The 15,324-nt window shown below is 43.3% G+C and overlaps 1 protein-coding gene across 1 annotated transcript; it reads right to left on the bottom strand.

Annotated features, from left to right (window-relative positions):
* Window positions 1-2,780: 2,780 nt before the first annotated feature.
* Window positions 2,781-12,510, bottom strand: RPS15A (ribosomal protein S15a). Its single transcript, XM_060786322.2, has 5 exons — window positions 12,415-12,510; window positions 8,964-9,101; window positions 8,118-8,197; window positions 3,425-3,510; window positions 2,781-2,922 (listed from the first exon to the last, which is right to left on the bottom strand). The coding sequence occupies exons 2-5, from the start codon at window positions 9,094-9,096 to the stop codon at window positions 2,829-2,831; spliced, it is 393 nt and encodes a 130-aa protein (XP_060642305.1). The 5' UTR covers window positions 9,097-9,101; window positions 12,415-12,510; the 3' UTR covers window positions 2,781-2,828.
* Between the last annotated feature and the right edge of the window lie 2,814 nt (window positions 12,511-15,324).

Below are 15,324 nucleotides of genomic sequence, written 5' to 3' on the forward strand. Positions count from 1 at the left end.
CTAGACAGCGTTATATGGCAGTGTACATGGAGCCTATGACCTTAGCAAATGCAATAGGTGACAGTCTGGCACTTGCAAGGAGCGGCTGAAGACTGGTATTGCTCGTTTTTTAAAAATAAACCAAGAGCTCCCTCTGCTGAGTCAGGATCTGTTCTTCAAATAGTGCTTTGCTACCATGCTAATAAAATACTGATTAAGGAACTGTTTTAAACGTTTCCACTGTTTTGTTTTGTTGATTTGTTTGAGAAATTCTTTCCACCCTTCTGTTGAGGTTCCCTGCCTATTTCTCAACTAGCCAATTCTAGGGCCTCATGAAATTACAAAACCAGAATTTCGTAGGATGTTGCAGTTAAAAGGAGCCCCTGGTGGCGCAGTGGGTTAACCTGCTGAGCTGCTGAAAGTGCTGATTGAAAGGTTGCAGGTTCGAATACGGGGAGCAATGTGAGCTCCCGTTGTTAGCCCCAGCTTCTGACAACCTAGCAGTTTGAAAACATGCAAATGTGAGATCAATAGGTACCGCTCCTGCAGGAAGGTAATGGGGCTCCATGCAGTCATGCTGGCCACATGACCTTGGAGGTGTCTATAGACAATGCCGGCTCTTCAGATTAGAAATTGAGATGAGCACCAGCCCCCAGAGTCAGACATGACTGGACTTTATGTCAGGGGAAAATCTTTACCTGTAGTTAAAATGCTTTATTTGCTAGGTCTCAATCCTATAGTTACTTCCGACTGAATGGACCGACTCCGAGACAAATAAGCAGGATTCAAGCCCACATTTCTTGACAGAGAGAAAAACGGTACATATTTATTTGGGCGTTTTGATCCACATTTGTTTTTCCCTTCAACTCCCTTTTCAAGGGGGGAGATAAGATTATCAGAGTATTTATCTAGCTATTTATACACCACTTATACTCTGGCGAAGGAGACTCAAAGCAGCGTATCCTTTGAGTTCTTTATCCATGAATACTCAGAAATAGCTATGGCTTTGCTGATGTCAATTGTGGAAAGTGTGTTCATTCACAAGGCAGTTTTCAGAGACATTTCCACATACATCTTGCCTTGTTTGTTCCCAGCATCATAGCATTGTAAGGCACAATACAGGAAGACACCGCTCAAATAAGCCTGACAAATGGTCATCAACCCTGGCTTCAACAAGACCCATATGTAGTTCTGTAGGCCCCCAAACACCACCATAGCTTTATTTCCATGGATTCCTAGCTTGCTGCCCTGCAGATATATTGGTCTGAAATTCCCCATTCTTGCTTAGAATGAAGCATCGTAGTTCCATTCTATCAATGGGCATCCTGTTAGGGAAACTAGCCATAAATGTTCAAACTTTAGTTATTTTGGAGCAAATGTAAGTGAATGGACTTCATTTGGTTCTGCTTTTAAAACTATGTTCTGAAACCAGTGTTGACTACTACTGTGGAGAATACTTTTATGTTAAAACTCCTCACTTTAGGCATCAAAACATCTTGGTCTCTGGACTTAAAATGCTTTTGTGCAAGCACAGGTGCTCCATCTTCTGGCCAACCTGAAAATTGCATTTATATAAAATCAAATCCTCCTATGTTAACTGTCAAAGTTATGGGACAGGAAATTGAACCCACCCAATACACAGGATAGCAGCACCTGCCATTCTCCGCTCTTGGCTAAGGATGAAAGGCTGTTCAGTAACATCTAGAGTGCCATACCTGACATAGAATCAGTCACAGAATCATAGTTGGAAGAGACCAGAAGGGTCATCCAGTTCAACCCCCTGCCATGGAAGAAAATACAATCAAAGCACCACTGACAGATGGCCACCCAGCCTCTTGCTTAGAAACCCTGAGGTGACTCCCTTTATCTGGATCATGTCTGTATATTTAGCATATTTGTCACCATTTCACACACTGAAATCTACATTGAGATGTATTGGAACAGAATTATCCCCCTTCCTGTGGAGAATGACGCCCACCAGTTACATATAAATGTTATTTATACAAGTCTAGGGAATGGTAAAGAAGAGAAGATACCTCAGACTAGCTATGTCTCGCCAATCTGCAGATGCTGTTGACTCTTAACACCCAGCATACCTAGGCAATGGATCTGCACTTCAACCTCTACACATTTCCGAGATCTGGAGTAGACTGGACACTGGAGGTGTAATTGAGTCATTTCTTGGGTTCAATTTCCTCCAAAGAAGTCTGCTCCTTGCCAAAACAGCATTTTCTCCTTGTGCTGCTTAGCAGACCTAAGCAGGATATTTAAGATTAACACATGGCTGTCCCAGCAAGGAGCTGTGTCACAATGCAAGGTTTGTTTCTGCACTCCCAACACACACACACTCAACCCACTATGCCAGCAGACAAACTTGTCCAGATATCCATCTGGATTACGCATGCATTCTTGTGATGTCTTTTGATAGGCAAATTCACCATGTGAGGCTTCCCAAAGCACTAACACAATCCGATCCACTTTAAAGAGAAACAGTGGCATTGTCAAGGAAAACTGAAGACAGTGCACTCTCCTTAAATTGACATTTTTTTAAAACAGAGGTTGAATGACCACTCTCAAGGGCGCTTGGCTATTGATTCCTACATGGAAGGGGATGGGATCAGATCAGCTTTGGGATTATTTCCACCTCTTTAGTTCTTTGATTTTGGACATCCACAACGGAGGCTGACCAGCAGCAGATCTGCTGTAACCTAGCTAGGATTATAAACACTAGGAAAATATGTAAGAATCTGATACACATGAAAGAACCGCAGTGAACAAAGGCTAACTTTTAAGACACTGGCTGCAGAGCTCATCTGAACGATTTATTAGTATGACTTTTTTTTACAAGTTTAGAAAAAGAATCCCAGGATTTTTCCTCCTGTGTGTTTTCGCCTAGCTTCCTCGTGGTCCATGATGCCAGCTGAAGTTGTCAGCACAATGAATCTATTAAAAGGGAAGGAAAACAATTTGTCAGGGGCAACCTCAATCAGAGATCCTATCTGTCCATTCAGAAAAAGGAATTGGTCTTAACAGGAAATGCAAACTAAGAAATTTTATTAGGGCTAAAAGCTAACCACACAGGCAACTTGAGTAGAAATAACTGTACACAGATCACTATGAGATCAATTCTATAGGAATCAATAGCAAAATCTTTAAACGTTACCAGTCAAGTGCTCACATTCGTTTTGTAGCTATTGTGATAGATTTCCATTAGATTAGTTTTAAGGTAATTTTCCTGCTGATGTTCATAGCAAGGGACATTTCATTGCCTAACCACATGGTTTTAACCAATGTTTTGAAGAGTGGCTGTTTAGTATTTTTGCACAGAAGTTACATTATTACTTACACAGATATTTCTTACAGTATATTAATTTGGCAGTATAAATAAAATTACAGACTTAACTATCATAACCGTAAACTGCAATTCAGTTCTGTTTACACTTACCCGAACTGACGCGAAGGTAGCAGGTTGTTCTGCCACTTTTCCAAATCTTTCAGCTGGACATCGAATCTGGGACTGATCACACCACACTGTCAAAACAAGCAAGAGAAAAGGCAGATTTTTCTCCCCTTCCATTATTTACGTAACCTCTGCATTGTATTGTCAAATGTTTTCATGGCCGGAATCACTGGGTTGTTGTAGGTTTTTTCCGGCTATATGGCCATGTTCTAGAGGCATTCTCTCCTGACGTTTCGCTTGCATCTATGGCAAGCATCCTCAGAGGTAGTGAGGATGCTTGCCATAGATGCATGCGAAACGTCAGGAGAGAATGCCTCTAGAACATAACCTCTGCATTATTTTTCAACAACTGTATACTTGAAATGCAGGGTGTAACATCCAAATCTTTGGATAAAGTTGAGGAATGCTGTTGTACTTACACCTGTCACCAAGACAAAATTGCTCAAGCATAAGAAGTCTTTGTTGTGAATTCAGTACAATTTTGCAAAAAAATAAAAAATAAATAAAAAAAGCCCCAAACACCTCAAAGGAGTCTTCAGAAGATATATGGGGCAGTTGTCCTATTGTAGCTAGGCAGGGCTGGGTCAAATCAGTACATGAAGAGACAACCCTGGAAGCCTGTATTTCCAGCAAAAAACGAGGACCACAGAATGAGCCATTTACATGTTGACAAGGCAGAGCACCCTATTCCAAAGGTGTTTTTTAAAATAAAAAGTGACAGCAGGCCCTTCTTGCTCTGCCTAAGGAGCATCCCATGGTAGGCTTCGCTTCAAAGCCCCCATATCCCTAGTCTTAAATCAGTAAACCTCAGCAGTGAATTCAGCACATGCCTCTCAACAGTTCCAAAAAACGAGGCTTGCCAATGCACACTCAACTATACTATTGTTCGCCAAATGAGATCCAACGAAGTTACAATTGTCGCCACACAATAGGGAATGCAGCAGCTATGCCATTCTACCCTTTCAATGGTAGCCAAATCTGCAACTGGCCTTATCATAAGAGGTAAGTGGATGGGTAACAACAGCTAGCTACAGAGTCCAACACTGAGCAGGAACAGCTCTATTACGATACTCACTTTCTTGTCATGTGAGTTACATTTCCAAGCCCCTCAAAGAATCCCCAACTAAGTTTATTAGAAATGCACATAATTAAATTGTGTGTGTTAAGTGCCTCCAAGTTGCCCACCGGCCCTATGGATTTTATACGGTTATCTCAGGTGATTTTGCCAGTTCCTTCCTTTGAAATAAAGCACCCCACACTTGTTGGCACTATTCATCTCAATACTAACCAGGATCGTAGATAGCTCAGTTAAGCAAAACTAAAAATTGAAAATTCCCTACAAGATTTACCGTATATTCCGGGGTACAAGACGACTTTCTAAGCCAGGAAAATCATCTCAAAAGTGGGGAATCGTCTTGTACCCTGGTATAAATTTTTTGGGATCATTTTTCCCTTGTCTCCCTCGCCCTGGGCATCCCCGCGTGGTGGAGCCTGCGGAGGAGGGAGGGGGCGAGGAGGAGGAGCGGCAGGCTTCGCTGCCAAGCTGGCAGCATGGTAGCCTACTGGGCTGTCTTCACCCTCGCCGGCATGGAGTTGGCTCCGCCTCCGCCCTCCATCCCAGCTGCCGCAGGAGCCAAAGCCAGAACAGCGGGGGCGGGGCTGGGAGATCTCGCCTCTGGCTGCTGAGGCCCTGCCCCCGCGGACGACCCCGCCCTTCCCGCCCCGGCTTCAGCTCCTGCTGCTTTACCAGGCCGGCGGGGGTGTTTGCATGCTGTGCTGTCCCCTCCGCCACTGGTCTGCTGCTAGATCCGCCTCTGGCCCCAAAGCCAGAGCAACTGCTGAGGGATCCTCTTCTCCCACTGCCTCCCCGCTCCGGTTTTGGTTCCCCCGGGGGCGGGGCCCTCTGCGGGGGCGGGGTGGACCAGCCAGAGGCCCCGCCCCCGCTGTTCTGGCTTTGGCTCCCTCCTGCAGCAGCTGTTCTGAGATGGAGAGTGGAGGCAGAGCCAACTCCATGCCGGCAAGGGTGAAGACAGCCCAGTAGGCTACCACTCCTCCTCCTCGCCCCCTCCCTCTCCCCCCTCCCTATGACTTCTTCTCACATATTTATACATGGCTCTCATCATGTCTCCTCTCAGCCCTCTCTTCTTCAGACTAAACATACCCAGCTCTTTAAGCCACTCCTCATAGGGCTTGTTCTCCAGACCCTTGATCTGCTCTCTCCTCCCTATGACTTCTTCTCACATATTTATACATGGCTCTCATCATGTCTCCTCTCAGCCCTCTCTTCTTCAGACTAAACATACCCAGCTCTTTAAGCCACTCCTCATAGGGCTTGTTCTCCAGACCCTTGATCTGCTCTCTCCTCCCTATGACTTCTTCTCACATATTTATACATGGCTCTCATCATGTCTCCTCTCAGCCCTCTCTTCTTCAGACTAAACATACCCAGCTCTTTAAGCCACTCCTCATAGGGCTTGTTCTCCAGACCCTTGATCTGTTCTCTCCTCCCTATGACTTCCTCTCACATATTTATACATGGCTCTCATCATGTCTTCTCTCAGCCTTCTCTTCTTCAGACTAAACATACCCAGCTCTTTAAGCCACTCCTCATATGGCTTGTTCTCCAGAACCTTGATCATTTTAGTCACCCTCTTCCTCTGGACACATTCCAGCTTGTCAACATCTCCCTTCAGTTGTGGTGCCCAGAATTGGACACAATGTAATTCCAGGTTTGCTCTAACCAAAGCAGAATAGAGCATGGGGAGCATGACTTCCCTGGATCTAGACGCTATGCTCCTATTGATGCAGGCCAAAATCCTATTGGTTTTTTTTTTTTTGCCACCACATGACATTGTTGGCTCATGTTTAACTTGTTGTCCACAAGGACCCCAAGATCTTTTTCATACATACCACTCTCGAGCCACGCGTCCCCCATCCTGTATCTTTGCATTTCAATTTTGTCAGAAGTCAAACTGGAAAGCTCTTATTGACCCAGGGTCCCCCTTCCTCTTTTCTGATCTCTTTTCCCCTTCTAACAATTAAACATCACCTGGCTGTGTTCTTGAGAAACTCTAAAACAATTCAAGCTGTCACGGTGATTTGAGGATGAAGACATGTCAGGATGTGACCCAGTAAACATGTTCCATGCCAAATGCTACATTTCTGAAGGATGAGATTCAATCTGCCCCTCTCTTCTGGTAGGAGGTCCTTATTTTTAAAGACTGCTTATAGATAAAAATTCTACAAATGCTTTGCCTTCACCTCAGTACTCATCGTACAAAGCCTGACTTCTATTTGCATGCAAGCTTCTATGCCAACATACATGTAATCTGAACCATTTAAAGCCTGCTTTCATACTTGCCAGCATGATGTAAAGGACCCAGAGTGTAAATGAAATTCAAGGGAGGAAGAGCAACTATAATGTCCAATGTAAGGTACAATGTCCCTCTCATAGGAACCTGCATGTCAGAAGCATTTGAATTAAAATTACCATATTGAATTCTAATCTAGTCTTATACGGCGAGTATATCCCAAACTCTATATTTTAACTGGAAAAGTTGGGGGTAGTCTTATACGCCCAGTCGTCTTATATGCCGGAATATACGGTATATTCTAAACGTATTATTTCAATTTTAACTCACAAAAATATTCTTTGAACAACACAATTTAAATATAATTTCGCCAACACCCTTGCCCCAATGTTTGGTAAGATGACAGATATATCCTTTTAGGTTCACTACTTTAAAAAAATTCATAAAGAGACACCTTTGTTTTCCACTACATAACATACTACACAATATTCCTTTTAGGACCAATCAATACCCCCAGAATATTAAACCTCTGGAATTTTGTAGAGTTCTTCCAAGCAGATGCGGAATAAAGAGAAGGAAAATGTGGCTGTACAGGAATCTCTTCAATGTTTGTTCACATAAATGCCTTAAAGAAGAGTTATGTGAAATTTCACGGCTTCACTATTTTGTGACTGTCAGTTCATCTCATAAAATAATTTTGCTCGATGCCTTAGGTATTATTTTTGAGCCAATTCAAACTACTACTTCTATTTCAGTATTATGTCTGTTAGGCGTGGTTCAAAGGTTTAGCACGAATGTAGAGAATTCCAAGTTGCCAACAGGACTTGGTTTGTCTGTTGAACCAAATAACTTGTTACTTCCTTTGAAAATAATACAACAAACTGACACATCTTGCAGAGAACTTCAATAAGAAAAATACATTTGTCTCTAATTGTAGCAATCAATTCAAACATACGTTTCAGCTTCTTCACAGAGCAGTTTTGTTTAGAAATGAGATTCCTCATAATGTCAATGTATGATTTTTAACCTCAAGAAAACAATGTATACATTTTATTTTTTGTGATTAGCACTGGACCTCGGGCATATTTATCAGGCACCCACACATCCATCAGCATGTACTGAAAAAAGAAAAATTTCTGCTGAAAACTGAACCATTTTCCATATTTCTATGGGCTTTTATGTCATGCACAGACCTAAAATGGGTGAGCCCTCAGCATAAATATCAGGTATAGGAGTGGAAGACCCTAGGGCTTCAAATGTAGTCCACTGGCTATGCTTTCATACACCTGATTTAAATATCTCACAATCCTATCTCCCAGGAGTGATTATAGAAGAGTATTGAACTTTAAAATCAAGTCAGTTCCTACCTTGTTGAGTCTGCCTGTGAGATTAACAACAATCTTTCCAGCTCTGTGGTCATCAATGATCTCAAATTCACCTATGTAACCTGCAATTTAAAGAGGAGCATTAAGCATAAGCGAACCTCTCCACTGTTCAAACACAATAATATACCTGGGAACCAAAACATTATGTACACGGTATACTGTATTCATATTCAGAACTAGAGATCCATTTCCCATGATGAATACTTGACTATTTCACTGAGAGGCCTGAATGTTAAAATCATAGAATCAAGGTGTTTCCCTTTGGGAGAGCCAGCACATAACTGAAATTGCTAATAATGGGCTTCAGAGCTCTGCTGTGACATGTATCTTGTCAAACACTCAACACTGCCGGTCCTTCTCTGAACCCCTTGGAGAAAGGATGAGACGGAAGTGACATTATTAAAAATACTGTTCATACTGCTGATCTAAAAGAGTTAATCAGTTGAGCGAGAGAGATTCTGCCTCCCAAGCACCTGGGAACTCTTTTGAGAGAAAGAAAAATCAACTACAATCTAAGACATATGAAAGGTTTATTCTGGAGTCACTTTGAACTCAAATCTAAATTTAATTTTGAATGTTCTGTTGTTCAGCTTTTTCTTCTGCAGATAAAAGGCTGAATGTACATGGCCAAGAATCTGGATCTTTATAAAGTAATGGTGACAATGATAATGATAATATTATTTGTTTGTTTATTTATACCCCACTTTTTCTCTCCACAAAGACAGGCAGGGCAAAACATAGCCTTTGTCTATAAAAGCACAAATCAAAACATACACATCTTTTCCAGCCTATCATACACAAGCTTTCCTATTCATTCTGGGGACTTACCATGCTTCATCATCACAGTTAAGAACCGGACAATTACTTTAGAGCACGGTCTTATGAGAACTTGACGCTTTCCACGCTTTTCTGCATTATTGATACTCTTAAGAGCATCTGCCAAAACATTCATGCGCACCATGATGCCTGTGTGGAAAAAAGAGAAATGGTTAACTGAGATGCAGAGTTCTTCATGTGTATCAGAGATTTCCATGCCAGACTGCTTATGAACACTGGAAGCAGCATAAATTTATCAGCTTTCCGCAGGGCATGTAAGACATATCTATTTCAATGGGCCTTTGATCTTTGATTATTTTTAAATTGTTTTAAATTGTGTTCGATTTTAGCCTGTTCTTGTAAGCCGCTCCGAGCCCCAGGGGAGTGGCGGCATATAAGTTCAAATAATAAATAAATAAATAAATAAAAACACTATGCAATGAAAAGAATCACCAACATACATCTTTTGAACAAATGAGATCTGTGGATTCTTGTTTGTAAATAATTAGCAAGAGTTACAGAGAGTATGTATCGTGTTATTGGAACATGATCACTATGAAATGCAAATTTGACTGCTTGTGGGCTTCTGAGACAAAATTAAGTTACTGTATTTTTATAATTCTTTCAAATAAGGAATTATAAACAATTCTTATTTAACTGTGATTGCCATATATGTACGTCTGCAACAAGCTTTATATATTAAAAACACAATGTTAGCACATAGATAAGAGTTCCTGCTTACATTGATTAAAGGCCAAGTAACGCATTTTCTCAAATATCTTTTGAATTAGTTTAAAGCAGATTCGAGTTACCCATAGCACATCAACACCGTTCATTAAAAAATGTTCTTCTCTCCCTTTTGATAGATCCATCTAGCTCTTGTTTGAAAGCTACGGATTCTCACTTGCAACTGACAAAACTATATAAAACAAGTAACATGTATCATATCCCTAGAAAGACCCACACTGCAATACGTATTTGCTATCAATTATACAGGGCAAAACAGAGGCACAATGCATATATTGAGAACCCAATAATTATTCATTACTTCAGGTAACATTAAACAAACACAGACAAAAAGCCCTGGCCACCAAGTTCCCTAGCCTATTTGGGTTGACTTAATACAAATGTGTTTGAGCCTAAAGGACTATACCCAATGAAAAAACACTAACCAAATAGCCACAATGGCGATATAGGGCACCAGTGTTATTTTCTAGGCAACCTCTGAACATTTTGGACTAACTCTCAGGTCCATTGGTCCAACTGATGGGAATGAGCACTGCTCAGCCTCTGTAAGAAAGATGTCATCTTCAGGAAGATCCTGGGCGGATGCATCTACACAATGGAATGAATGCAGTATGATACCACTTGAACTGCCATGGCCCAGTGGTCTGGAATCCTGAGAGTTGTAGTTTGATGAGACACAACAATTTTGGCAGAGTAGGCTAAAGACCTACAGCTCCCATGATTCCTTGAGCCATGGCCATTGTGTGATGTCAAGTGGCATGGATTCTGTAGTGAAGATTAGAGTGGCACAACAGGTGGGTCCTTCTAGATGTTTGGGACTCCAACTCCCAGAAGACCCTATTGCCAGCTTGTTCAAGAATCAGGGGTTCTAGGAGCTAAAGCCTCAAACACCCAGAAGGACACCGATTGTCCTAAGTCTTGTGGAATTGTCTTCAATAGACTGACATAGCAACATACAGGCAGATTGTGAGTTATAAACGTCCAACTTCTAGTTAAAAATGGGACCGAGACAAGAAGTGAGAGAAACCTTCCCCTTGGAAGGGAAATCCACTCCTGGAAGAGTTATTATCAAGGGGAAAAGGAGTCTCCACTGAAGCTTTGTCTCCAATCCTTGTTTCCACAACAAGCCACATTTCTCAAAATCCAATTCTCACAGGGACAGGAAGTGAGGTGATACCAGTGTGCAGGATACACTTTCTTTGCAAGCTTTTAAACAGGGGCTAGATCAGGCAGGGCCAATTCTGTTCTCCAGGTGCTTCGGACTTCAACTCCCACAATTCCTAACAGCCTACGGGCTGTTAGGAATTATGAGAGTTGAAGTCCAAAACACCTGGAGAGCCAAAGCTTGCCCATGCCTGGGCCAGATGATCATCTGTCAGGGGTACTTTGATTGTGCTTTTCCTGCATGGCAAGGCATTGCACTACATGGCTCATGTGGTCTCTTCCAACTCCATGAGTCTATGCCAGAGGGCATAACCCTTCCCAATGCTATCCAAAACACACACTCACTCTCTCTACATTTATGTATGTATGGAGCCCCCAGTAACTCAGTGGGTTAAAGTGCTGAGCTGCTGAACTTGCTAATCGAAAGGTTGCAGGTTTGAATCCGGGGAGCAGCGTGACCTCCTGCTGTTAGCCCCAGCTTCTGCCAACCTAGCAGTTCGAAAACATGCAAATGCGAGTGGATCAATAGGTACTGCTCCGGCGGGAAGGTAATGGCGCTCCATGCAGTCATGCTGGACACATGACCTTGGAGGTGTCTACAGACAACACTGGCTCTTTGGCTTAGAAATGGAGATGAGCAGCAACCCCCAGAGTCAGGCATGACTGGACTTAATATCAGGGGGAAACCTTTACTATGTATGTATATGGCTGATGTAAACAATGTCTGGGTTGACTTACATACAAATTCAACAGAATTAACCTACAGAACCTCTCATATTCATAACTGCCTGCATTTGGAAGGTAATACATCCCCACCTGCCTGTCTGCCACAAACACAAAATAAGAAATAGGATGCAAGCACCAACAGAAGCCAATGGGGCTCCCATTAAATGGCCATCTGTCAGGGATACTTTGTTCGTTTCCTGCATGGTAGGGGTTGGACTAGATGGCTCATGTAGTCTCTTTCAACTCCACGAGTCTATGAGAAGAGGGTGTTACCCTTCCCAATGCTACCCAAAACACACACACACTATATGTACGGCTGGTGTTGCACTGAAACAATGTCCGTGCTGCGACTTACATTAAAAAATCCAACAGAATAAACCTACAGAAGCTCTCATATTCTTAACTGCCTGCATTTGGAAGGGAATACATCCCCACCTGCCTGCCACAAACACCTAATAAGCAATGGGATGCAAACACCAACAGAAGCCAATGGGGCTCCCATCCCAGCCCTTCCGTCTCTGCGAGAGAAACCAAAGGCAAAGTTTTGAATGGCAGGAGACCCCCCGCCCCCTGCGGCCTACTTCTCCCCAAAAGCCTTTCTTTCCCAGGCAGCCTCCCAGCCTGCCTGCCTCCTTCCCTCGGCCCCCCGGCCTCCCTTCCCACGCCCCCCGAGACGCTCCGGAGCGGTGCCGAAGCCCCCAAACCGGTCCCGAAAGACGAGCAGAGTCCATTCTTTCTACTCCCGAATTCAGATCGGGACAAGGCCACGGGATGGACACGATACGAGGCAGATGCTCCCGGGGAGCCACCATGGTCCACTACTTACCCGCGCAGCAAGATGGCGGAAAAAGGAAGGCCGAGCGCCGGACGCGGGGAGTTGTGGGAAACCGAGGCCCCGCGCACCACGGCAACTCTCGCGAGGTTTCTCTTATTCCCGCGTCACTTTGAAAAACGGGGCGGGGCCACGTAGTTGATTTATTTAATTTCCCAGAAATGAGGAAGAGCTCTCCGTAGGAAGAGGCTGCAGTGTCCTTTGATGGATTTAATCTGGATTGTTTTTGATACTAATGATGTTTGTGGGTTAAACCCTTGTGCAGGCAGGACTGAAGACTGACAGGTCGCAAGTTCAAATTCAGGGAGAGCGCGGATGAGCTCCCTCTGTCAGCTCCAGCTCCCTATGCCGGGACATGAGAGAAGCCTTCCACAGGATGGTAAAAGATCAAAACATCCGGGCGTCCCCTGGGGAACGTCCTTGCAGACAGCCAATTCTCTCACACCAGAAGCGACTTGCAGTTTCTCTAGTTGCTCCTGACACGAAAAAAGTACTTAAGGTGCATGTTATGCTTATGTGAGCCGCTTTGATCTACTTATGGAGAGGAAAAGGTGAATATAAAAAAAAACATTATGTATAATAATATTATATACTAACAATAATATTATTCGAGTAGGGTATAGGACAGAAAAAGGAAGATGGGCCGACCAAGGGCAAGATGGATGGCATTCTTGAAGTGACTGGATTGACCTTGAAGGAGCTGGGGGTGGTGACAGTCGACAGGGAGCTCTGGCGTGGGCTGGTCCATGAGGTCACGAAGAGTCCAAAACAACTGAACGAATGAACAACAACATGGTATAGGGCAGGCATGGGCAAACTTCAGCACTCCAGGTGTTTTGGACTTCAACTCCCACAATTCCTGGCCTCAGGCCCCTTCCTTTTCCCCTTCAGCTGCTTCAGCCCTATTAATAATAATAATTACTATCCTGTTACAGATACACCTGGGTATAACTTCTAAATGTTTATTCCATTTGTAAAATTGAAATGGTACATTGAAGCATCAGGCAGCAAAGGTGTCACTATCTCAGCCAGCCCTATGGACAAGTTTGGATTTCTGTATAAGGGATGCTTAACCTGGATAGGCAAGAAAACTTTGGTTTGTCCGGATCCTGGCCTGTTGCAGAAGTGGGAGAAGCCTTTAGAAATCAGTGACAAGTTTTATTTTACTGTTTATGGCAGAGGTTCCCAACCTGTGGTCCGTGGCCCACCTGTGGTCCCCTAAAATACGGTCTACGGCCTCACTGTTACTACACAACTGGTAGTAACTGGTAGTTGAGAATGACTGGTCTCCCGAATGACTGGTCTCCCGAGGCAACGGCGAAGTCAGGAAGGGGGAGGCTGATTTCCTGAATCAACACCCCAAATAATCAAACTGAATCTAAAGTTGACCAAAAACTGATTCGTAACCCTTTTGGTACTAATGTTGGAGAGTGGTCCTTGGTCAAAGTAGTCCCTGGTTTAAAAAAAAAACAGTTGGGAACCACTGGTTTATGGGGTTGTAATTAGATAGTTGTTTGTCTGTCCACAAACTGAAGACAGTAGCAAATCCTGAGCACTAAAATATTTAATAGAAGTTCCACTAGTGATGTGGTTGGTGTAGTGGCTCCCATACTTTGGACCAGGCATGGGCAAACTTTGTTCCTCCCTCCAGGTGTTTTGGACCTCAACTCCCACAATTCCTAACAGCCTACCAGCTGTTAGGAATTGTGGGAGTTGGAGTCCAAGACACCTGGAGGGCCAAAGTTTACCTATGCCTGGTATAGAGCATTCTGCTCACAGCAAGCAAAAGCAACATAGTCTGGCTATAAAGCAGACATGGGCAAACTTTGCCCCTACAGGTGTTTTTGACTTCCACAATTCCATCTCACCAAGCATATTTTTTAAAATTATTGCCATCTGGCAGGCGGTACAGGGTGACAAAGGGAAGGACAAACAGACTGAGAGACAGCTTTTATCCTAGAGCTGTTGAACGGCTGGCGGGGACGAGGGAGAGGGCCTTCTCGGTGGTGGCCCCCCGGCTGTGAAACACTCTCCCTGCAGACATCAGACAGGCGCCCTCCCTCATGTCCTTCCGAAAAAGCCTTAAGACATGGCTGTTCGAGAGGGCATTTAATTAAGTGCAATAATGTGGTAAGAATATCGGAATGGAACAAGGAATATGAGACTGGTTATGATTCTACTAAGAGACGAAGCGGATTTTTAATGTTGTCTGTAATTGTTGTTTAGTCTATATGTTGTTGTAATTGGTAATTTCTTTTGTAAATTGTCTTTTATATGTATTTGTACACCGCCATGAGTCGCCCTAGTGGGCTGAGAATGGCGGTTAATAAGTGCATCAAATAAATAAATAAATAAACTTCATGGCTTCGCATTGATGTGGCATTGCAGTGGTGGTGAGAGTGGGAAGGGATGGGTATGTTGTGTTTTGTAATGTGTTTTGTGATGTGGCATTGCAGTGGTGGTGAGAGTGGGAAGGGATGGGTATGTTGTGTTTTGTAATGTGTGCTGAGGAAAGCAATTAATGTACAATGGCAATAAAGTTATTCTGTTCTATTCTAAATTCATACCAAAGGAAAAATATCTAAGGACTACATTTTCCCATTCATGTACAACTAGAGAGAGGCTCAGAATGAAAAGGTGAAAGGAATGACCAGAGATCTTACAACAAAGGAACATGCATTCTGAAGACTTCTATTCTCTGTTATCAATTAGGATGGGATGAGAAAGGATAGAGTGAGAGAAAACAACAAAAGACGTTTAGGAATGAGTGGGAAGTACAGCCTTGCTGAATTCTATCTGTCGTCTTCTCATCGAGGAATACAGAGTTGGGTTGAATTCCAACAGCAGCCAGAGACAGGGTCCCATTAGCTTAGGCCTCCTCCAGCGGTTTGGGCTTCCAACTCC

The sequence above is a fragment of the Anolis sagrei genome, chromosome X, assembly GCF_037176765.1.
Source record: "Anolis sagrei isolate rAnoSag1 chromosome X, rAnoSag1.mat, whole genome shotgun sequence".
Lineage (NCBI taxonomy): Eukaryota > Metazoa > Chordata > Lepidosauria > Squamata > Dactyloidae > Anolis > Anolis sagrei.